The following is a 25,450-nucleotide window of genomic DNA, read 5'->3' as shown; positions in this document are numbered from 1 at the left end:
CTTCAATATTTTAATATGTCGTCTGTATGGATCCTCTGTTGTTAACAGATTCAGCTTTGCACACTGGTTGTTGTTTTTTTTTTTGTTGTTTTTTCGTTTTTTCCGACCCAAATTTCACTTTGGTCCCGAAAGAGCAGAAGCAAGGCCGAGACAGAGAGCCGCGGCGTGACGATCGGACTCGGACCGCGCCCACACACCGTGCGCCAGAGCGCCAGGACACCGGAGCGGCCCAGAGCCCCGAATATTGTGCATTTTTATTTATATGTTGTTGGGTTTTTTTTCTTTCTTTAAGCCATTTTTTGTTGTTTTAGCCACTTTAGCAATTTTAGTTGATTTCACAGTTTTCATTATTTTGACTCTTTTTTTTTTACATTTTCCTTGTATTTCTTTATTACCTTTTAAAGTAATTTACTCTGTATCACTGTTTCAGCAATTTAACCCATTTTAACTACTTTGATTCTTAGTCATTTTGTTTGTTTGTTTTTTTCATTTTAAACACATGTATGTAGGGTTTTCTTCCCCCAGCTGTTTTGGCTATTTAAGTGTTTTATCTTTATTAGTTGATTTTGCATTTGGACTCTTTCAGAATTTTGGTTTGTTCTTCCTTCCTTCTTTTCTTGGGGGGGTATTTTAGCATTGTTTTTACATTTAAGTTTGGCTGCTCTACCTTTTTTTTTTTAAACCATTTTTTAACAATAATATCATAAGAATGTTCTTTTCTAAAATAGCACCGTGTTCGAATAAAATTAATTCAAGAGTCATGTTTTAAACATTACATAATTACATTTATACACAGACAACTGCTTAAATACGTTTTATCGTAAAGGTAAAAAAAAATTATTTGCTACAAAAAAATTACAAGAGGCTAAGGAAATACTATGAGACATAAGATCTCCTATACAGAAGCAAAGAGAATATCTTGCAGACAGGAAAGTTTTTCAATCTGGGTTGTTAACTGGAGCATTTTAATGACATTTGTGCTGCAAAAGAGTTGAACACAATCGTGAGTAAACTTCATTTAGAGAAACAACTCAATTGGTAACTGTCAATTCCTATGAAACAAAAAAAAACCTACAATGAAATGCAAAATGCATTTTCATTCAGAAATTATTGTCCAAAATGGAGGTTTTCATTAAGGTTTGTGGACTGATGTCGTGAGTGCAGGTGAAATGAGGCAGGACAACGAATAACCAATTAGAATTTATTGATTGAGTGTGTCTAAGTGAATAAAGCATTTTCTGGGCTGTCAGTTGGTGGAAAATATACGATATAAGGTACATGCATTTGCATTTGTCCGTTTTTTTTCTTCAGTGCTGCTGACATCCAAGGAAACCATGAGATACAGAAACAACACGTATTTATTGATGAACTGAAATGGTTGTATTCGATGGATGAGAGGATGGATGGTCTCTGTCAGCCATGATAATTGACTACTGACCTGTCCAGGCTGTATCCTGCCTTTCATCAATTGTTGGCTGCAATAGGCTCAAGGCCCTTGAAACTCTACTCTTGATAAAGTAGTTCCAGAAAATGAAGAGATGGATGGATGGATTGCTGGTGTTCGCCTACTAATTGACTGGTGACCTGTCCGGGTTTCATTCTGCCTCTCACTAGACTATAAAAACGAGCTCTGGCCTTACAGTGTTCCACTACAAATAAAGCAGGTGATACAGATGGATGTACAATCAAATACACCTTTTTAAACTTCTACATCTATAGTATTAGAAATAAAGCAGCAAAACATAAAAGTAGCTTTGCTAACTACCGTGGCTATTGTGGTTTTTGCTTGTTTTACTTTAGCTTTTTAATGTCAGGAAAAACATACGTAAATACTTGATAACAGTGGACGGAAACAACCCATTTTTAACATTTTTTTTCCTACTCCAATTGAGAGGACGAACTTCTCATAATTTGTTTGGCATGTAAGCCATCAATTTGAATTTCAGTTTTCGAAATAGAGAAAATTACTGAATAACACAAAAGAGAAGCGTCAGACTGAAGAGGATGTGGGCAACTATGGGCCGACGGGCCACATACGGCCTTTAAACCTGGTATCAATGAGCATAAGGAAATAATATTTAATACATTGTTAGATTTAGAGACATAATTAGTGCCTTTCAGTAAAACACCATCTTTGATTCTGCTCAAACAGAATGTTGGATTGGAGACGTTTTTCTCACTCTGGAGAAACCCTCATGACGGCCCGGACGCTGTGCAACAAAAACGAGAGGCAAAAAATGAGCACAGCTGCACTTGTTAAGATCTGACGGAGAAAACACTAAAAATCATTACCTCTTGGCCTGTTTCATCAGTTCAATGGCCTCGTTGACGTCACTCAAAGTCATGTTGTGAGTGATGAACTCATCCACCTTGATCTTCTTGTCCATGTAGGCTTTTACCATCTGCTGCACGCCGTCCTTACTCTTAAACCCTGAGCAGACAAAATGTAGGTGAGGCTACAGAACTCAAGCCAAAATGTGTTTATTCACTTGCGATCCGTGACGATTGCGATCGTTCTCACCTCCAAAAAGGGAGCCCTTCCATGTACGTCCCGAGATGAGCTGAATGGGTCGGGCAGCAAAGTCGTCCGTGTTCGTGTAGCCGACGAGCACACTGACACCCCAGCCTTTCACGCAACACTCCAGCGCACTGCGCTACATGGAGAAAGAGCTCAGTGTCAGCCAGGAACGTGCTGACTCAAACATATCTTTAAGATAAGCTAAGATGAACTGAAAGAACTGAACAAAGTCTTCCCATAACTTTCCAATTTGATTGGGTTTTCTAAAATTAGCTAAGTGGACTGGCGGCATGTTCAGGGTGTAGTCTGCTCTCGCCCATGGTTAGATGGGATTGACGCCAGCGCCTCGCAACCCTGAACAGAGTATCAGCAGTATAGAAGATGAATGGACATTTCCTAGATGTTCAATACTCTCAAGGTGTCCTAAGTCATCAACATGCACTGAAAGGAAACTGATTGACTAAATTCACAGTTTTTGTTCAACGGTATGCTTTGCTCAGGTGGGATTGACCATGCTTATATCAGGCTCACAATGTTTTGGACAATATTTCTCAGACGGGAATTAAACACAAGTCACATCTGTGCTGTGGGATCAGTGCTTGTATATCAGCAAACGATGGACAGACAAGGTGCTGATCTGTTCCCAAGGGTTCGAAGCTTTAAGTGGTGTAAAATTCCATGTTATCATTGAGGAAATACGTTTTTGTTTGACTTTAGGAATGATGTTGACTTTTTTGTTATCCGAGTCAAACTCTGTTTTGCAACGTGCCAAAGTATTTCATCGTGGATTACAACCCACTTACCATGGTTCCAACATTCCCAATGCACTCTATGGAGTAGTCCACTCCTCCGTCGGTCATGTCAGCCAGCACTTTGCTGATTGGTTTATCGTGATCTTTGGGGTTCACAAAGTCAGTAGCACCAAGGACTTTGGCCTTGTCGAATTTGTCTGGATTGGTGTCCACAGCAATGATTCTTTTGGCTCCTGCAGCCTTGCAGCCCATGACTGCAGCCAGACCCACGGCTCCCAGGCCAAACACAGCACACGAGGAGCCCGGTTCCACCTACAGTGAAGAAGACTTTGGTCAATTTCTTATCATTCCAGACTGTGAACGAAGAGAATATTTTTTGTAAGCTTGCATAATATGGGCTTTGTCAAATACATTCACTCACTTATGCCATCAAACAATATTGACTGCAACATCCAAACACAGATACCTTGGCGGTATTGACAGCTGCTCCGTATCCTGTGCTGATACCACAGCCCAGGAGACAGACTTTGTCCAGAGGGGCAGCAGGGTCGATCTTAGCCACAGCAATCTGATTCACCACCGTGTACTCAGAGAAGGTACTGGTTCTTGCAAACTGCTGCAACACCTTCCCTTTACAAGTTAAACTTGAGACCTCTTCTGGCATGCCTTCCACGCGAACAAGGGACCTGAATAGTGGAAGGTTAATTCTCTTCGATGTGCCTGAATGAGATACTTTTTTAGTTTTAAGACCAAAATGACATTTTAAACTTTGTCTATCTTGTTTTTGTTTCGTTCTTTCCGGTTGATAACCTTTTAAAATCATTCTAACAAACCGTTGATCTTCTTATTGAGGATAGATGTGAGCACAGACAGTGTTTGTCGCCTTTGTGAAGGAGAGGAAGCAAATTGAAGAATATTCTGTATTAACTCACACAGTGTTGTCACACAGGTTGGTCTTAGGGCTCTTGCAGAAGCGGCATTGACGACACTGGGAGAGAAAAATGGGAATCACCTTGTCACCTGAAAGACACAAATGAAAGACATGTCACCGTGCACAATTTCTGTCTCCTCTGTTTCTTGTTTTATTTAGAATTTTCACTCTGTTTCTTGTTTCAGGCTCCATGACTTCTCCCCCCCTCATGTCTGATTGCTGTTCCCTGCTCTGATGTGTTTCACCTGTGTCTCTTCTGCTGGCTGCAGAATATATTGGGCTTGAGGTCTGTGTCGCATGGCCAGTTCATCTGTGTTGCTGCGTTCCTGCTCCAGTTGCTTGTTGCGTTGTGTTCCTGGTTCCTAATCCTGACCTGTTTCTACCCGATTACGACTCCTGCCGAGCTCTTGACTGATATCTGGATACTAACCCTCGCCTGCATCTTTTTTTACAAACAAACAAATTATTTCGAACCGACCTTGTTTAAATTCAGTGACTCCAGGCCCGACACTCTCCACGATGCCTGCTCCCTCGTGTCCGAGGACAATGGGAAAGCTGAAGTCCTCTTTGCCTTCATAAAGACAGTAGAGGTCTGATCGGCACAGTGAGGTGGCCACAATCTGTACCAAGAACAGCAAGGTGATAAATAGATGTGTTGAGAGGTTCAGTACCTGCCAACCGTTTGATGTTCTAAATATTCATTACCGTTGGTTTGTGTTAGTTTTTGTTTCTCACCTTGATGCGGACTTCATTGACCTGAGGCGGGGCTACCTCAATCTCTTCAATCACCAAAGGCTTGTTGGGCTCCCAGGCCACGGCGGCTTTACATCTGATGACCTGCAAAATGCAGCAAAACATTACAGAGACAGACGTAAGACCGATCTTGCCAATGTGTGGGCCTTTCAAAGATTGATTTACCAAGATCCCGCAGCAAGAGTATTCAAATGAGTGCATTGGAAGCCAGTTACGCAATAATGATCTGCTGGAAATGGTATTCACAGTAAGTTGTTTGGATTCAAAATGGAGTGACCGGATGGAGTGATGTGGAGCTGAGTATCAATCATATCAGAGCGATTATTGCAAAAACAATCAAATAAATTCTGAATTCGTCCAAAAAACAGAGTGGGAAATAATCAATCAAAAAATTAAAGATATGGGAAAAAAAGAAGCTGTTGCTTCTGGAATGTTTGCTTGTCATGCTTAACAGATTAACAGATGTCACAATGAACTCATTATAACTGCAGCATCTGTGCTAAAGTTGTGGCCAGCCTTTTCAAATGTGGAAAAAAACTAACAAACAAGTGAAGTAGTGAGAAATTCTATTTTTCCAGTGACATAGGTACAGATATCCAGTACTGTTGCTTCAGGGAATGGAGGTAAATAAATGTCTGGTTGGTTGGTGAATTATTGGTTTGCTTCAGTAAAGCACTTGGTGTTTCTTGAGTCAAGAAGTCTGGACATTGAAAAAGAGAGAAAAAAAAACGTGCGCCATAAAATACTCTTATTATTATAGAGCCATGTAAACCGATGTTGCGTATCTAAATTCAAACTGTGATGAGGCACAGTTGAGAAACAGACAACCGATCTATGGTGCAGTTTAAGTTAGGTAGAAATAAACATTTATGAGAAATGCTTCAATGTGATTCCTTGTAAAAACACAAATTTTACCTTGGAGAGACTGTAACCATAAACTTTGCAGTCCAGTCTTTAGAACTACAACAACACAGTTTAATATATTTTAACACTCTAAGAAAGCAAATGAGCTATTTTTATGTTTAAGTACAATTTTATTGAACAATGCCACACCTGTGCATACAGCACTGTGTTTGTATAATTAGGATACCTTCACAGTATTAGATGACAGTATGCAGACAGTTTCCACCCAAAAAAGACAAATTTCCTCAATTGGTCTTACCTTTCCTGCTGTATTCATTTTGATAATAGATATCAGCCTCCCAAAGTATGACTTGGCTCAAGTAAAGACGAACTGCAGCACAGAGAGTGAAAAAGGGAAGTTTTTTGATCTCGGAGGGAAAAGAATTTGATGGGTGTGGTTTTGGGATTTGAGCATGACGCAATCATTGGTTGCAACTGATTATGCTGGGCGTGTTTACCTTGGGTCTTTCACATCGACCAGACTCTGGGAGCTGAATAAACGCAATGGGAATGGGAATGGGAATGGGAATGGGGGGGGGGGGGGCAAGCCAAGGAGCCTGACACGAGAGACTCAGTTGATTCTCACAAAAAAATTGCGACCGAACATGAGCAAGGCCCTTGACCCTGCCCCTGCAGGATGCTGTGGTTGTCCTTGAAATATAATGCACTCTGTGTCGGTGTCTCCCAGTAAGCCCTCAGTCGCCTCCAGTTGGTGCAAAATGCCGCTTTCTGTTTTTTAACAAACACATTCAGATGTCAGCACATCACCCAAGTCCTCTTCTCCCTCCGCTGGCCAGCAGTTTCTTTGAGGATTGATTGTTCCGATTTTACTCTTTGTTTTTAAAGCAATCAACGGCCTTGCCCCCTCCTTATCTAGCAGAACTTGTGACCATCTGATGACTGAAAGGGGGCTAAGGCCCACAAATTAGTTGCTCCTGGAAGTCCCTTTCTTCTAGTGAGGACAACAAATTGTATTTCTTCATGAAGGAATAATTGAATGTATGCGCAACATCTCACAATACTGCAGCAGCACTTTGTTATCACATGTAGGCATCAACAGACACACACACACACACACACACACACACACACACACACACACACACACACACACACACACACACACACACACACACATAGAGAAACGTATTCACATGGGAATGGAGAGACCCCCCCAATGGGGTGGGGGGGTTGCATTCCAAAAGGTAATTAAAACAATAAAGGCTGTAACAGGAGACGACACCCACTCATGGGGTGTTGGAGGACCGTGAGGCTGCAGCGTTGGAGACGCGGCCGGAGGAGAAAGGAGAGAGTCCCCTTTTATTCACTCAAACAAGTCCACAGAAAGTCCACAGGAAAGAGCCTCATGTTGAAGTCAACCTGAGTTATCTTAACATGTGGCATGTATACTAACCACTACTCGCCGTGCCGCCCTTCAGAGAAAGATGATGCCTCAATCTCTTAATTAAGAAAAAAGAAGCTTATCTCAGCCCAGTAATAATAGTACAACATTCAGGTTATATTAGTAGAAAAATATATTATATTATTATAGTATGTATGTTATATATATTATAGTACGTGGAGCCAAATGAAAAGATCCTTATTTTCTTGGGAGAGCAACATTGCTGCACACGTGTGCATGAATGATGTTTTGATTCTTGGGAGACAAGCGATCAATAATGACAACGTGACGTAAAGCAGGCTGCGCCCCACATCAAGCATATAATGGTTTATTTATAAGCAAGCAGCCGTTACAATTAGTTTTTCCAAACTCAGGAGTGTTAATGTCTGGAAGCAGTTTAAATCAATACTTTTTCATTTGCAAATTTTGAATCACAAATTTTTGAGGCTCAAAAACACACCACTCCATTAAAATAAAAAATAAAAATAAAAAATGGCAAAAACACAAAGAATCTCAAAAAGTGGATTCGAACACTTTAATTTATTTTCTCGATAAACAGTTTTGGTTTTCTTCATGGACACTGTCGATAGGGCAAGTGTGGCCCAGGTGGTAGAGCAGGCTGTCCTCAAATCTCAAGGGTTCAGTCCCAGGCCCTGCCTGTTCATGTGCTGATATGTATTTAACAAAACTTCAGATTGTTCCATTGTTTGAAAACAAAGTGAGAATAGCAGTTGCATCACTATGTGTACGAGGGCTTACGTAAAGGAGTTAAATGTGGTAGATTTTGTGACGCATAAACAGCATAAAAAATGCACAAAGTAAGACAAATATTCAGTTTTTACCATCTACACTCGCACCTGAACACACTCTGTTTGGCGGGAATGCTGATAACATGTACTAATTACTGGAACGCAGCTTGGTTAAATAACCACAGCACTCTTATTGTGGAGAAACACTCAGGACTGTCCGGATCCTGTGGAACAAATAGACAAAGGAAAGAGTCAAAAGACCAGATTCTGTTATAAACAAATAGTGAAAAGAAAAGTGAAATGTTCACAACAGACATCCTAAAAGTCTCGCTGAACAGACAAAGGAAAAACTTCCTCCTCTACATTATGAAGCTCTGACCAGCAGCTACTGAGACGGCCAAAAGACGTTCAAGCAAGGGGCTTGCTTCCTTTCTCCAATAAATAACGGTTTGTGTTCAATAAAGACTTGAAATATTTGAATTGTTTGTATGATGGTGTGAAGTTAATCACAAACAATGATTATACCCGATTCCCTGCTCCATCAGTTCGATGGCGTCGTTGACTTGGACCAGAGTCATTCTGTGAGTGACGAACTCCTCCAGCTGTAACTTCTTGTCCATGTAGGCTTTCACCATCTCCGGCACGCCGTCTTTACTCTTAAAGCCTGAGCGACAGAATGCACACCGACTATGACTGGAGAAGAATCGCAAAACCCAAAGGGCAGTGACTTAAAGATCGACACGGTCATTCATCTTGGAATCATTTCTCTCACCTCCAAACTTTGAGCCCATCCATGTTCTTCCAGATAAGAGCTGAGCGGGCCGGGCGGCGAAGTCATGCATGTCTGTGTAGCCGACGATCACGCTGACACCCCAACCCTTCACACAGGACTCCAACGCACTGCGCTGCATGGAGAGTAAACTGGTGATATTGGTATCTATATCCACCAAATAGAAATGATATGAACTGAATTCAATCACAATTCGTACCATGACTTCCACATTCCCCACACACTCGATGGAGTAGTCCACTCCTCCGTCGGTCATGTCAGCCAGCACTTGGCTGATGGGTTTATCGTGATCCTTGGGGTTCACAAAGTCAGTAGCACCAAGTACTTTGGCCTTGTTGAACTTGTCTGGATTGGTGTCCACAGCGATGATCCTTTTGGCTCCTGCAGCCTTGCAGCCCATTACGGCGGCCAGACCCACGGCTCCCAGGCCGAACACGGCACACGAGGAGCCCGGTTCCACCTACCGTGACGGAGACGCGGTCACGTTCAGTTCAGAAAGTTAAATCTAGGATACTTTGCGAAGGCTCTTGCCAAATGCGCCACTTTGGTTTAATCTGTGCAAGTGGATCCAAAGTCAGTGTTCACACCTTGGCATTGTTCAGCGCCGCTCCGTACCCACTGCAGACTCCACACCCGATGAGACAGACTTTATCCAGAGGAGCCGCGGGGTCGATCTTGGCCACATAAATCTGGTTAACCACGGTGTACTCAGAGAAGGTACCTGTGTTTGCAAACTGCAACAGCGTCTTACCCCGGCAGGTTAACCTGGAGACTGGCTCTGGCATCCCGTCCACATGAGCGAGGGGCCTGAGCGAGGAAGATTAGCTCCATGAAAAAAACTTGGAGTAAAGTTTTGAGTGCTTGTCTTGTCAAATTAGAGCGTCATTGGAGCTTTGACGAATGTTCAGTTGGGAACATCTTTTACGTGCCACGGCGATTATCTCAAGCGCAACATGCAGAATGTAACTCACGCAGATCTCTCGCACAGGTTCGTCTTAGGACTCTTGCAGAAGCGACATTCCCGACACTGGGAAAGAAACACGGGGATCACTCTGTCTCCTGAAAGATACAAACAAATGCACAGTTTTGGGAGGGCCTAAATCATTTTGAAAATTATTTCCCCAATTGAGGTTGAAGTTAGCCAGAAGTTGGTACAATAAAAGCTTGGAGAATACACAGATCAAGGACATTACACAATGAGAGAACATTTGTCCGGATGTGTTCTCCGCCGACTGCAAAACTTTCTCAAACATTGCAGTTGTTGATTATTCATATCTGTTTTAATACAAAGGAACAGATAGTACAACTCTACAAGAGTGATTACCGTGTCAATGGTAGTTATTTCATCATTTGTCCAAACAATGATTCCAATTCTGATTAAAAACAACAACAAAAAAGTGTTTGGATTATTTGCACAAATTAAAACCAACCATTTTTAAAGACATTGCATCAAATATTGTCTCTTACTCTTGAATTTATTTCATCTTTGATCATCTTTTTTAAAAGACAGCAGCTGTTATTGTGGACTCAGGTGCATTAGCTGGTTGATCAGGATGTGGACATGTAACGTCTTTCCAGTTTCCATACTATGATCCTAAAACTAACAATGAGCCATTGTGCTACAAAAAAACAAGATGCGCCAATTTAAACTCACCTGGTTTGAATTCAGTCACTCCAGGTCCGACACTTTCCACGACACCAGCCGCCTCGTGGCCGAATACCATTGGAAAGGTGTATTTAGTCGTACTCTCCAAAAGGAAGTACAAGTCAGTACGGCACAATGCAGTTGCCACAATCTGTATGAAGTAGGCCAAAAAAATAATAAAAAAAAGTTGATGTCGTTCATTAAAGATTAAAAAGAGCTCACTATCAGAAATTGGTGAGCAACGATGGTTTTCTGTGAAACATATTTGCGTTCTTTGCGAGCACCGGCCGCACAGTTTGTTTATTGCTTCCACTTGTTTGTTATTCTCACCTTGATTCGGACCTCATCAGACTGGGGTGGAGCCACTTCGATCTGCTCAATTACCAGAGGCTTGTTGGACTCCCAGGCCACCGCTGCTTTACATCTGATGACCTACAGAAAGTGACATTACAGAGGAAGACTCGTGTACTTACAATGTAATGGGGGTCTTATTGGGATTTTTTATTTTTTTTTAAATTTTTAATCACATTTTACTTCACATTTATACTTTGTGAATCAGATTGTGACTGTACAGCGGTTCCCTGGAGATTTATACGATGGGCCAAATATGTTGACCACAATGCAAACCCCCCCACAATACAATTGCAAAAGAATCAATACAAGTGAGTATACAGTAGATTGTTTGAGTGTAGGGTTACAGGGGAATTGTGTGTGTTTTATTTTTTGTTATGACTATTTTTTGTTGGTCTAAACAAATTCCACAACATTTGAAAATGTTTTTTCATTTATGTTGTGTTTTTTTTTAACTTTGTGACGATCGCTCTAAGCCACATTATTTTATTACTTTTTAAAGAGTACACATAGCTTTAGCGGGAAAGTTATTGAACAAGTCATCTGATATATGATAAAGCATTTTCTATTCCGCTCCCTTTTTTTCCTGAAAAAAACAACAAGTCTGTACTAGCAATTTTAACAACTTGTACTGTATTTTTAAAATTACTAATATTTCAGTAATCTTATCCATTTTCTTTGCAATTCCAGCTATTCTGACTGTTTTACTTTGTCTATCGGTTTTTAGCCTGGATTAGATCATTTTTGAAAATCTGTGTGATATGCAAATAAAATAGACGTTAATTTCCAAATATAAAGTTCTCTTGAAGGCTGGACAACTCTTAAACTTTCATAAAAATGACCAATCTGCTGAAGTGTGATTTTTTTATTTTTCCATAATTTGTGCATAGCCTTTTCAATTATATTCTGCTTTTAAAGCTTTCACATGATCAGAAACTAGTAAATAGACGCCTGCACATATTGCTTCATAGTTCTTAATGTTTAACTGACCGTTCTCCCTCCATACCCGACCTTGCACCTATTTGTTTGTATAACAAAGAGCCAGCATTTCCAGAGTTTTTAAATGAATCCGTTGAAGACATGTTTTAAATTGTGTTCTGTTTTGAAAATTGCTTCCACAGTCCCAATGTGTTTCTTATGTGTAAGCCACTCTATCATGTACACCCCAACTTGTTACATACGTGTAGATCAATAACAAGAAATAACTGAAACGATTATCTATTGTCTCATGTTATACCAGCTTTGTTAATCATACACATTTGTATGCAGACAGTTTTAAGTTCTGATGATATTCTTACCTTTCCGGCTGTGGACATTTTTGTTACTGAGATCCCAAAGTTTGTCTGGACTGGACTGTAACCGGAACGTCGAGTGAGAGAGAAGGAGAACAAGGTCTTGATACATATTCGGGTAAACATTCAGGCAGGAGAGGACTTTGGATAGAAGTTTGAGGTACACACCGGATGTCCCCTACATCTGGACAACCTCTGTGTTTCTGAGTTAAATGCAAGTTTTCAGACATGATTTCACAAAGTCATTGAACTGCTGCCGCAGGAGCCGCTGCCACAAAATAAGCTGCTAATAATCTTGGGATGTATCTTCTGTTATTATAAGTGATTATGTGGTCTGAGATTATTTCATTTAGACGGCCTGGTGTTTGACTGTAATATCATTTTTTTTATTACAAGTTGTTGAAGGAGCAGACAGTATAACCTCTGAGGGACGAATCCAGGAGTCCATACCACCAAGGTAATTACAACACAACCTGCAAAATGAAGTAAACAAGCTGCACCCTCTAAATCAGGTGATGTGCAACTTTTATGACCAAACGAGCCATTTGTGCAATTTTCCATCAAGTAAAATTTGCCGGGAGCCACAAAACATGTTATGTTGATCATGTGAAATAAAAAAAAAAAATGAAAACAGAAAAAAAATAAATAAATAAATGTCATTACATACTAAAAAACTGATGACATTTCATAGCTAAAATTTATATATTCTAATACTTCATTTTTTGTTGCCAATTTGAACAATTTCCCAATTTTATTTTATCCTGTTACTGCCCGCAGGCTGTATGGCCTCGCCTCTGCCTCTTTGTGTTCTCTTTGACAGGAGGTATCCTCACCGACGTCCCCCTCCTCCCGTCCTGATGTGGAGCACTCTGATTGGAAGATGACTGCTGATTGGCTCAGCGCCGCCCACCAGCTGAGGCCATTTATAGCAGCTCCAGCAGACTCCTCATGGCGGCTGTGGCGGGAGGTGTCTGTTCAGTCTGCCTCGAGAAAACCTTGGTGTGGGTTTGGACTTTTGAACTCGGCTCCACTCCAATATTTGAGGGTGTGAATTTTAGTTAAACGTTAGTCAAACTGAACCTTAGTCCAGCAGTTTGGTGAAGACACCGGCTGTTAATGAGTTAATCAGGTGTTTTGTTTGTTTCCATTGTGCCATGTGTGTATGGCTGCCTCACTTCACCCAAACTCACCAGGTGAATGTTACTTCCTCCACCTTCTCCCAGCAGAACCGGGTCGTAACATATCTGTTTTACCTGTTTTTGACCAATTTCACTATTCCTTGCCAGAAGATTAGACCATTTTTGAAAAATATTTACGATATGCACATAGAGAAAGAAATTTACATTGAATATTCTGAAAGTTTCAGAGAGCCACTGCATATGGGCTGAAGAGCCACATGTGGCTCCACAGCTGCAGGTTGCAGACCTCTGCTCTAAATAATCGCTGGAAACGTGTAACTATAGCAGTTAGAAACTTAGTTCCATAGAGCATGATTAAACATGGTTAATAAACAACAACTCCCAAACCCATCTGAATTCTTTATTGTGCTTGATAAGCGCTGAACTTTTCTTTTTGTCACAATCATGATCTACTTATATTTCATTGAAATACTCTGTGATTTGTACGTCTTAAACGTTGTTTTGCTTAGTCGTCAGTAAAGCTGCTGGGCGGCCTTCACTGTGGTGAAACGCTCATGACTGCTCGAATGCTGTGGAAGAAAAACGGAGGAAAAAAGTGAGCGGAACTGCGTCCGTCCGGGCTGCACTCTGGTTTTCAAAAGATGGGGAAAGTATTTTAGACCAAATCTACCATTTGCAGTGCTTCATCAGTTCGATGGCGTCGTTGATTTGGTCCAAAGTCATGTTGTGAGTGATGAGCTCGTCCAGGTTTAGCTTCTTATCCATGAAGGCTTTCACCATCTCAGCCACGCCGTCTTTACTCTTAAAGCCTGAGCGACAGAATGCACACTGACTGTGAGCTGAGTGTTAACCCGCATCTACAGAAGCTGACTGACTTAACGCCAAAGGCTCTTTAGTTGATCTGTAATTCATTAATAGAGAAGTGATGGTTCTTATCTGGCTCACCTCCAAACACCGTGCCCTTCCATGTGCGACCAGCGATGAGCTCACCGGGTCGGACAGCGACGTCGTGCTTGTCTGTCCATCCTACGATCACACTGACGCCCCAGCTTGCGATGCACGACTCCAAGGCACTGCGCTAGATGGGGGAAAACGGCATGAAACGGGTTTACATCCATAATCCTAATCCCAAAAGATTGGAGATCAGACGATGTGTAAAATTTCAATAAAAAAACAACATTCAATCCAAAATAGAATAAACACAACAATTATAACTCTTCCCCTTTGAGAGTCGGAAGGGACACAGTGCCTTTATTTCATATTTGATGATCAATATTGATATTTTATTACAGTTGTCGATCTTCAAATAGGAAACGATATATCGATACCACAGAATCTCTGCTTCCAGCACGAGTGAGCAGACCAATTGTTGGAGTTTAAGTCGAGGAAAGTCATGTAAATTCAGTAAATTGGTCTGACATCACATTGCTGAAGTATTGGAGACTTTTTTCATAAAAGCGACAGTGTCAAGACACCATAGAAACTGGTGCAACGCTACATCATCAGGAAGGCTGGCTTGTAAATGACATTATGCACTTATTACAAGGTGAATGGTCTTCTTAGATCTGTAGGGCAGCAAGGTTTTCCATGTTGCCTCGGTCAGGGGTAGGATCAGTAGATTCTGAATAACCAGAATACAGCTCTTATGGATTGTGTTCACCCGTGGCTTCTTGACATGTTACAGTGTCAGTTTATGTTTGTTGGTTGCGTGGGAAACCGTGCTTATGTACAATGGTTTGTGGAAAGGTTTTTGAGCCGACTTGAAGGTTCCCAGCACAGATTCACATCTGAATGCAACGCCACCAACTGGCCTCTGTGACACTGTCTTGAATGTCTGAAAATATTGCACACTGTAGAATATCTTCATTATGTACACTGATGGAAGATTGAAAGTACTCGCAGTTTTGAATTGAGGAGCAGATATGTATGTTCCACATTTATACCCAGTCTGACCTGTTATCAATCGATCCAAGCTTGAAAAAAAGGTCCGTAAACTTTTTTTTTTTTTTTTAATACACCCCTTTAATTTCAAGGTTTTACTTTTTTTGCCCTTCAGCATTGACATTGTGTTCATGTTCTATCAGACATAAAATAAAAGTTTTTGTTGTTGTCATTTTTTAATTGCCTTTAGATCCTATTATAGCCTTTCTCAGAACTGAGTTTGTAAAAGCACACAATGACCTATTTCTGCGTATGAACAAATTTCCTTACCATGACTTCCACATTCCCCACACACTCGATGGAGAAGTCCACTCCTCCGTTGGTCATGTCAGCCAGCACTTTGCTGATTGGTTTATCGTGATCCTTGGGGTTCACAAAGTCAGTAGCACCAAGGACTTTGGCCTTGTCGAACTTGTCTGGATTGGTGTCCACAGCGATGATCCTTTTGGCTCCTGCAGCCTTGCAGCCCATGACTGCAGCCAGACCCACGGCCCCCAGGCCGAACACAGCACACGAGGAGCCCGGTTCCACCTACATTAAAGGGTATATTAAAGCAAACATAGAAATGATTTTAACTGCAACCCTAATTGATCAAAGGTTATGTCTCTAATTGACAAACACGCATACAGACCTTAGCTGTGTTCACTGCTGCTCCATACCCAGTGCAAACCCCACAGCCGATGAGACAGACCTTTTCCAGAGGAGCAGCAGGGTCGATCTTGGCCACGGCGATCTCGTCAACCACAGTGTATTCAGAGAACGTGCTGGTTCCCATGAACTGATGCACCTTTTGCCCCTTACAGGTCATTCTGGACTCCACAGAAGCCATAATTTCCTGACGAATCCTGGTCCTGAACAATACATTTGTTGTTACGTATGGCGGTTTAAGAGGAGCGAAGAATGAAGAAAGCTTGTCGTGTGTGGAAGGAGGTCAATGCCCACCATGCCACTTCGCACTGATTGGTCCTTGGACTTTTGCAGAAACGGCATTTCCTGCACTGGGAGAGGGTGACAGGAATCACCTTGTCTCCTGTAAGACAGTACATTGAAAAAAAGCTTTGAGAATGTTGTAAAGTCCTCGTTATTGGTTCCGGTATTCCTGGAATCTGACGACAGGGCTGATGTTTACAACGTCATGCTAAGCTAAACATTGAATCTTCTCCTCGCGGCTGTACATCATGCAAGCGTTTGGCATTTTCCTACGTTGAAAAACTTCCCAACTGACCTGGCTGGAATTCAGTGACTCCCGGCCCGACGCTCTCCACGATGCCTGCTCCCTCATGGCCCAGGACCGTTGGGAAACCCTCGATGTTCGTACTCTCCAAAAGAAAGTACAGGTCCGTGTGGCACACTGCAGTTGCCACAATCTGCACCAAAGGTAGCAACCAAGCTACTGATGAGTGTTCATTGTTGTTGGATTCGGCAGTTTGAGTACCACTTTCAAAAGACATGTCAAATCGCTCATTCGAGAAAAGTGACGACAAAAAAACATGAAAAGACGCTTGCAGGATTCAGTCTTGGAAATTGGGGCCTCTCACCTTGATGCGGACCTCATTGGCCTGAGGTGGGGCGACCTCAATCTCTTCAATCACCACTGGCTTGTTGGGCTCCCAGGCCACTGCTGCCTTACACCTGATCACCTAAAAGAAGCAGTTGTCAAATATCCGATAGAGCCTTTATCCTCTTGTGGAAATGGCAGTAATAGATCTTGGCTAGTTGCAGTAAACTCATAAGAATTTAAACCTATCTTTGTCACAGCTCAACCTACGGCAAAACATGGGCTTACCATCATGCAGTGAAACAGTTTTTTTCTATTCTTGCTCTGGAGTCACATTGAATGTATCAAAGAAAAAACTAAATTGGACAATTACCAAGATATTTTAGAGTTGAATGTGTGAGTCGGTGTCAGAAAACTTGGTCTGAGATAAATCTCTTAGGTTGGTGACAAAAAAAAAATCCAAATCCATCCAACAGTACAACGGGTGGGATTATTTGAAAGTGACTAAAAGCTGAAATCTACCAAATCTGCAAAATTTGTTTGCACATCATGTTCAAGAAAGTGTCAAAATAGCAACATACAGCTGTAAGACGCTCATGATCAATGGTCATTAACGTTGCTAAGGCTCTGCACATAAGTTGTAGTGAGAACTGATTAACTGTGGCCATGGTACATTTTTCATTGTGCCTAGTTTTGTGCTTGCATTGCTTTATTCATGAGTATCCTAATGAATATTTTGAGCATAAAGAAAACATTACCTGGTCTCATATCTTTGGTGAAAAAATTGAACTGAAAATGTGATTCATGGACGCAGATAAAATAAGATCAAATAATAAATCACATTAAAATGAAAAAGCTCCCTTTTGAGCCTAAATCGTTATCCTCATTCACCTTCTCTGGTATTGACAGGAGATCCCTGCCTGACAGAGAAATGCCTCCTTTAAAACAACAAGCAATTTACTGCTGCCTCGGCATTATTCATTGAATAAATAGCTGTTGATTTCCTTCAACCACATTTGTTTTTCCAACACAACATATTCCCTGTTTTACTGGTCTATATTGGATTTCCTGTCCTCACATCTTCGCCAGAATCCACAGTTAAACAGGACTGACAGGAAGTGCCAAAGCCAAGTTAAACAAGACATGAGATATTTATCTGAGGCAAAGGGGAAAGGAGCGGAGTGATATCTCCAGTTGTTATGTAAAGTAGGAAGATTACATAACAATTGAAAGGCTTCCATTTCTCTGCCTGCTTACACCAGTCAGATACAGTGAACAAACAAAATCAAAGAACTGTATACGATGCGGCGGCAAAGCGTGACACAGATACACAATATTAGCCCAATTGGTCTTACCTTCCCTGCTGTAGCCATTTTTAGCTTTCAAAGATCAGATTGCGGTGGAGTTATTTGACGCTGCAGCGCAGTGAGTGGGGTGGAGACGCCTGGGTGCTCTGGTGATTTGAATGGGGCCGTTCTCATCTATCATGTCTTAACTTCTTATCAACAAAGGGACGGCGAGTATATGAGGGGTTATAAAAAGCGAGCGGTAGCCAGCAGCTCTTCCAAAGTCAACAAGCTTTTTCTTTTCAATTAAAAATCTTCATATTATTAGTTACAGGAGCTAAGTTGATCTGTTACATGTTTTTTCTTTTTGTTTTTTTTTAAAGAGGATTTTTCTAATGTAATACCGTTTGAATAACCATCACATTTAACATACAACAATCACTACTGTTTATATCTCACATCATGATATCTGTTTCTGGGTTGGACACAGTAGGAAGCAAGGCAAAATGTTCATGTGGAGAATTATAAGCAGGACGTTTGATATAGTCAGCGCACTGTGGACCTTTTTGTCTGCCAAAAGTGGTCCGATAAGGATTGCAGGGAATGGGAGGCTAATGCCCTCGTGTGTGAGGGGACGGAGTGCCAGTGTCTTCTGATCTGATCCAATACACACTCGTGACTCAAATTGTTGTAGAAGTTGATGCTGCGCCACAGTTTTTTGCCTATGTAGCCCTGTGTGGTGTGCTGCACAACAAAATGTGATTTGAAAGAAGCGGAGATGATTTTTGCAGAGTTTAGTTTGCCATGTCTATTATATGGATTTTTCTTTTTCCAGTACCAACTTAAAAACATATAAATGTGAATAAATAAGATTTAGCAGTTACATATTCAGAGAGGTTGTTGGTGGCATTATAAGTTATTAATATTCATACACACCTAGAAGTAAATAAAGAACATAAGACTGTCTTGACCAAGCAAAAAGGGAGAATTAAAAAAAAATCATTTTTTTTATCACAACTGGTGGGCTTAGAAGTGTGTTAAATAAAAATCCTTCCTGAAAGTCTTCCACTGCTTGTCATATCTCGGTTCCACCTTCAGCAGAGGGCAGCAGTGACACAGACCAACCCCTTTGGGACACTTGAACACTGCGCATTAACATATCAAACATCTTCAAAATGTAACTGAAATCAAGGGTTACTATTTTATTTTTTTTTCTACTTGCATGAGATCAAAACCACCAGTGAACTGCTCAACGGACAGAGTGTGAGTCACAAATTTATCCACTTTTAGTTTGTTGTTCATGCAACGTACTCCCCCCGCCAGAATAATGCTGAAGCTCTGGTATGCTGGGAGAAATGTAAATAAGCTCATTTAAGTCAGTAAGGGCAAAAAAAAGATGTGCATGTACTGTGGCTGCGCTTTACCTGTGAACTATTACAGTGGAGTCGTATAGTTGCAAAGGTTTACAACAGAAGTTGGTTGTGAAAGCCAAATATTCAATAAACTTGCATCATTTAAACTGGTTGAGTTGAACATGACTCCAAAAAACAACCTAAACTGTCGAGTTATCTCAGTCCAACACTGTAAAAATCCGTACAGATGGACAGAAACTCCCCAGCTTTTACGAGTTGGCCTACCATCACACAATTTATCTTCTTGGTTTTCACTTTATACGCTCATATCTTGGAGATAACCGCAACTGACTTTTGTCAACACTTCCCCCTGCCCATCGTTGTGAGGTTTAATGACAGGTTGGATCCGAAATGTCAACTTTACTACCTGCATAGCACCTTTACGCGCACAAAGAAATAAAAGTTCGATCTGCAGTGGGGGATGGACACTGCGTCTGTTTTCACTGCTGCCCGAAGAGTAACATACAAGAACGATGGCCAGCTTACATGAATCTTTGACAGAACTAACACCAGAACTATCGTGATGTTCAGTATTTTTCTTACGGTGTGCTTTCATTGTCAACATTGCAAATACTTCTACTCCTACTCACACAACCAGCAACAAATACTGTTGACCTTCATTAGTTTTATTAGATTGATGCAGTGCAAGTATTCTGCAGTAAGTTGCAAACTGTGTTGTGTGGTGGTTGATAAGCTTTTTTCTCTGCAGCTTTGCCAGACTGTCGGAGTGCAGAAAAGCCGAGAACCCTCTTCCAAGTCTCCGATTTGCCAAAATATTACGGTAAAGCCAAACACTGGTGGGCACACCTATTAATACAAGCAGCAGGAGCATCCAGAAAAAAAATCACACCATGACGTTTCCAATAAAGCAATCAATCTCCGTTCTGACCATCACTTAGTGCCATTTGTTTCATGTAAAAAAAGATGAGTAATTAGTGTCTTATGAGATTGGGCTGAGTGAGTCTTAGTCGATAGGGTAAAGACATCTGGAGGCAGCAGGAAGAAGCAGCTGCTTGTGGGGGTTCAGGTGATTGATTACCATCTTGGGGGCCTTCCTTTGGAAGTTCTCTGTCCAGCAGGAGGTGGACACTGCCAACTGGAAATGCCAGAAAGATTACATTTCTGTTTTGGCCTATAAATGTCTCAAGAGGAGTCCACATACTCCGCCAGATACATCTGTGTCTGGAACACTGAGTATGGAAGAGTGGATCTTACACACACACACACACACACACACACACCAGTGCACCAAATAATCTTTTAAACAATCTTTCCATTTAAGGGTTTGAGCTCTCTGTATCTTTATGATACACAGAACTGTCGGAACAACAAATCCTTTTGAGTCGCTAAATAAACCACTCCCACTTCAGAAACAGAAGTGTCCTTCCTTTTATGATTGTTTTTTATTATTACGCTTTGTATATGCAATGTACTGGAATAATTTCCCCCTTTGCTTTTTCACAGTCTGGTTAGTTTCAACCAGTGTGAAGTCAAATGAGGACATTCATTGTCATGCAGGGTTTAGTTGCAGCTGAAAATAGAAATCCGATTGTAATCTGAATGCATGTAGGGAGTATTTTGTTCTAATGATTCTGTGCCATATGAGGACCATGTAAATTCTTTTTTCTTATATAGCATTACAAGAATACATACAAATCTGTTGAATACAGATAATCCATTCATGAAAATAAAATAATGAAATAAAAAGAAATAAAAAAAATCAAGGGAGAAGGATGGAAGAAGACAGACAGGTCCACAGGTCTTCCGGATTTTTAACACCTCACATATGCAAATATAACAGAAGCACTCCTGTCATTCTAAACATGAAGATGCATTGTGATTTTATATCAGTACTGGTCATTTCTATCACGAAAGAGCAACAAAACCAGAAAAAGAAAATGGAGCTATCTGTCAAAGCCATTTATTTTCCTCAATTTGGTTGTAAGTACGAACACCGTAAATTGTCACAGTCACAATTTTAATATAGTGCGCTGAATTTTTTAGGACTATTAATGTCTTTTATTACAATGTGTGATTCAAAAGCTCTTGTCAAGACAATTTCAAGACCAGTGGTACCGCCTTTATGGCCTCACTGGGAAGAAACATAGAGCACAGTCCGGATGCTGTGGAACAGAAAAACAAGGTAATATACGTTAGAAACCAGAAATTCGATTGGTCACGAATAGTGAAGAAAGAATAGGAGTGTACCATTGTCCATGCTTCATGAGTTCAATGGCATCGTTGACCTTGTCCAGGGTCATGTTGTGTGTGATAAACTCGTCCAGTTTCACCTTCTTCATCATGTAGTCTTGGACCAGCTTCGGTACACCATCCTTGGATTTAAACCCTGAAAACACGTGATCATCAACCATTGGAGAGTGAGAGGGGTTGAAATATACCTCTGGTAACTAATGATGTTAATTTAAGCAATTATTAAAGTAACTTTGCAAGTAAAACACAAGCAGTTTCAGCATCTTGCACTCTACTACTCATAACAAAGGTTTTATTGGTCAAGCTGATCCCAATAAGGTTCTACCCCCAAAAACTGGATTGGTTGAACTCACTTATGAACACATCAATGCATGCTCAATTCATTCAAGGTCTGTTATTCATTGGGTCATTTGAATTGGGCTTTATTGTTACTTTATTTTTTTAACCACACACACAAAATTAAGTCAATAAAATAAGTGAGTGGTTATATTCACGTTCGTCTCACCTCCGAACAGAGAGCCTCTCCATGTTCGCCCACCGATGAGCTGGATGGGCCGTGCGGCAAAGTCCTTCATATTTGTCCAGCCAACAATCACACTCACACCCCAGCCTTTGACACAGGACTCCAAGGCGCTGCGCTATAGGCAGGAACAACACACTGTCAGTGGACACAGAAACACTCTGCAACAGAGGTCGTCAGTCAGCCTTACCATGACTTCCACATTCCCAGTGCACTCAATGGAGAAGTCCACTCCTCCGTCGGTCATGTCAGCCAGCACCTGGCTGATGGGTTTATCGTGATCCTTGGGGTTCACAAAGTCAGTGGCACCAAACACTTTGGCCTTGTCAAACTTGTCGGGATTGATGTCGACTCCAATAATTCTTTGGGCTCCGGAATTCTTGCAGCCCATGACGGCGGCCAAACCCACAGCCCCAAGGCCAAACACGGCACACGTGGATCCCGGTTCAACCTGCAATCGAAGGGAGTTGGAGGTGTACCTCTTTCTACTTCATACTGTGATAAACACCAATTCTTGTCACAGCCGCAGACATTTGGTTTCGTTCCCAACATCCAGCCTATCACCAGCTACTAAATATACACACACCGCGGCGGTATTAACAGCTGCTCCGTAACCAGTGCTGATCCCACAGCCCAGGAGGCAGACTTTATCCAGAGGGGCGGCAGGGTCGATCTTCGCCACAGCGTTCTGGTTCATCACAGTGTACTCAGAGAAGGTACTGGTTCCCATGAACTGAAACACCTTCTTTCCTTTACAGGTGAACCTGGAGTCTTCAAGCAGCATCACATCGGGACGAGCAGCAGCCCTAAACAGAATGCAGGTGACATCCAGCATGAGATTGCTGTGTCGCCTTTGAGTATTACAAACGACAGAAACGAGCTCACCATCCTTCCCCACAGTGGTTGGACTTGGGGTTCTTGCAGAAGCGACACTCTCTACACTGAGCAATGAACAAGGGGATAACTTTGTCTCCTGAATGACAAAGAAATGTTTACACGTCAAACTACGTTCACATCAACTTATAAAGAGCACAAATGTAAACACAAAGTGACCCCCTCCATATGGCATATAGCAAGTAGACCAAGTAGGCCGACTAATACGGGAACTTTTACTCACCGGGCTGAAATTCAGTGACTCCAGAACCAACACTCTCTATGATGCCGGCTCCCTCATGGCCAAGCACTGCTGGGAAGCCATCTTTATGCATGCTCTCAAACAGGTGGTAAAGGTCAGTGTGGCAGACACTAGTTGCAACAATCTGCATGAAAACAGGAGGGGTGGTTTCTTTACAACGCTACACAGCAACGGTTCGGTCTGTTCAGCTGCACCGGCACCTGACAGGACATAGATCTCTTCCACAACAGCATAAAATCCGACGAGAAGTTTTTCACCTTAATGCGGACCTCTTTGGCCTGAGGTGGAGCGACTTCGATCTCTTCAATCATCAAAGGCTTGTTGGGCTCCCAGGCCACTGCTGCTTTGCACTTGATGACCTACAGAGACATTTATTAAAAAAAAGAAATTGGATTTCTGATTTATTGGCATCTTTTGTGTTAAAAGTCAGATCATTGTGCTCTTTGACCAACTAAACTCGGCATTATATCAAATGTATGGTGTTTTCTTCGTATTTTGTTTATATATGTCGAGCTATGTGTGCATTTGGTTCACACAACAGTTTTGTTAAAATGATATTATGAGCTGACGTGGTGTTTGTTCCTCACACACATTTGGGAAAGCAATCACTCATAAATTCATTCAGTAGTTGTAGTGGGACCCCTGTATACATTTACAAAAATCGAGCAATCTGCATTTGGATAGAAAAAGTTGTTGTTTCCTTATTCCAAACATGAAGACAGGCTGCTTCAGGATCATATCCTCATTTATTTATGAGATTATCAAGAAAAATATAGTTGTTTTCATGCTTATTTATAGTTTCATTTTGGCTTCATCAAGACTTTTTTTTTTTCAACAACGCGTCAGTGATGTCCATCCAGTACAAACAATAAAGACAATGAACAATACAAAGCAAGGTGTGTGTGTGTGTGTGTGTGTGTGTGTGTGTGTGTGTGTGTGTGTGTGTGTGTGTGTGTGTGTGTGTGTGTGTGTGTGTGTGTGTGTGTGTGTGTGTGTGTGTGTGTGTGTGTGTGTGTGTGTGTGTGTGTGTGTGTGTGTGTGTGTGTGTGTGGCTTTGAGGTTTAAGGACAGCAGCAAACAACAACAAACAATCAAGAGCAAGAGTTTGAAGATCAGATGTTTTATTTGTCATTCATACTCTGTACTCCAACAGTATTTTCTCCTCTGACCTTCACTGTAGTTGTTTCGCCAAAATACTCTTGCACAATCCTTTGTCGGAAGATTTTATTGGCGTGCCGAGTCGGATCAGTGATTGCAATTTACCCACAAAGTCACCCCACATTTTTTCTTTTCTTTTCTGGTTTTGTTTTGCAACAGTAGAAGAGTGTAACTTTAAACTCTTACTACCGTGAAATTAACTTGCAGGCACACAAAGATTTCTGATATAAAAATAAATAAATACTGAATCTCTTTTGAAATCATTGTCGTGTTTTAAACTTTCAAATCAGTTCCACAGAGACAAATGAAACAAATCTCTGTTAAGAAATCCTTGCACAATATATCTCATGACCACGTCATCACTGATGCATACATCAGATATACTCATGTCATCGTTGCAACCTTGATGTCGTTATGCTGTCTGGTTATCCTCTGCGATTGAATATAATACGCTGCATTATTTTCTGAACTCCATCACTGCTGTTCGTGTGCAAGTTGGACCTTCTCCCACACTGATTCATGTACCTACCTTACCAGCTGTGGCCATGTCTGCAGCAAAGTTGAGCCAAAAAAACAAAAGGAGAGGAGACGCGAGAAGAACGAAATCTGCAGGAACAGAAAACAAGGAAGAAGAGACCTGGGCTTGAGCTTTAAATACTGCAGCTGGAAAGGCGGTTCTGCAAACACGAGGGGGGCAGGGACTCTGCATGTGTTTGATAGTGACTTTGAATTGTTGCGATCACAAATATATATAGATATATAGGTCACTGTCAGAGAGCAACATATTACTAACCTGTGACTATAAGGGGTGTCGGGTAATGAACAAATGTAGATTATTGAGACTATTTTTTGGAATCTGAATGTATTTCTATGGTTGCATGTTTGCTGGGAGGACACTGAAAGCAGAATTGGTCAGGTGGTCAAATGCCAGAATGAGAGATGAGACTGTGTTAGTGTTACAGTTATATCACAGGGAGACATCAACTACAGTTATATAACTGAAACTCCCTGTGCCCCCCGCCCCCCAATAAGAAAAGGTTAAGACACTCAAAAATAATTGAGAT

The 25,450-nt window shown here is 41.4% G+C and overlaps 2 protein-coding genes across 3 annotated transcripts; both read right to left on the bottom strand.

Annotated features, from left to right (window-relative positions):
* Window positions 1–309: 309 nt before the first annotated feature.
* On the bottom strand, window positions 310–25,019 carry LOC308119687 (uncharacterized protein). Its single transcript, XM_080479836.1, has 19 exons — window positions 24,916–25,019; window positions 23,486–23,587; window positions 23,211–23,352; window positions 22,979–23,066; window positions 22,680–22,899; window positions 22,284–22,544; window positions 22,079–22,211; window positions 21,571–21,709; window positions 21,456–21,485; window positions 19,189–19,195; window positions 18,020–18,043; window positions 16,705–16,806; window positions 16,392–16,533; window positions 16,109–16,196; window positions 15,798–16,017; window positions 3,322–3,582; window positions 2,522–2,654; window positions 2,293–2,431; window positions 310–2,210 (listed from the first exon to the last, which is right to left on the bottom strand). The coding sequence occupies exons 1-19, from the start codon at window positions 24,931–24,933 to the stop codon at window positions 2,177–2,179; spliced, it is 2,283 nt and encodes a 760-aa protein (XP_080335962.1). The 5' UTR covers window positions 24,934–25,019; the 3' UTR covers window positions 310–2,176.
* LOC308119549 (alcohol dehydrogenase 1-like) lies at window positions 7,552–12,168 on the bottom strand. 2 transcript variants are annotated; one of them, XM_080479610.1, is made up of 9 exons: window positions 12,093–12,168; window positions 10,774–10,875; window positions 10,453–10,594; window positions 9,770–9,857; window positions 9,386–9,605; window positions 8,998–9,258; window positions 8,781–8,913; window positions 8,534–8,672; window positions 7,552–8,232 (listed from the first exon to the last, which is right to left on the bottom strand). In XM_080479610.1, the coding sequence occupies exons 1-9, from the start codon at window positions 12,108–12,110 to the stop codon at window positions 8,199–8,201; spliced, it is 1,137 nt and encodes a 378-aa protein (XP_080335736.1). In that variant the 5' UTR covers window positions 12,111–12,168; the 3' UTR covers window positions 7,552–8,198. The 2 variants fall into 2 exon arrangements, with proteins under 2 accessions (XP_080335736.1, XP_080335737.1); XM_080479611.1 differs by having other exon boundaries at window positions 10,453–10,546; window positions 12,093–12,161.
* Window positions 25,020–25,450: the final 431 nt, after the last annotated feature.

The sequence above is a fragment of the Lipophrys pholis genome (assembly GCF_963383615.2).
Source record: "Lipophrys pholis genome assembly, chromosome: 14".
Classification (NCBI taxonomy): Eukaryota; Metazoa; Chordata; class Actinopteri; order Blenniiformes; family Blenniidae; genus Lipophrys; species Lipophrys pholis.
The sequence above is the reverse complement of the archived record's forward strand: the minus strand, read 5'-3'. Positions and strand labels throughout refer to the sequence as shown.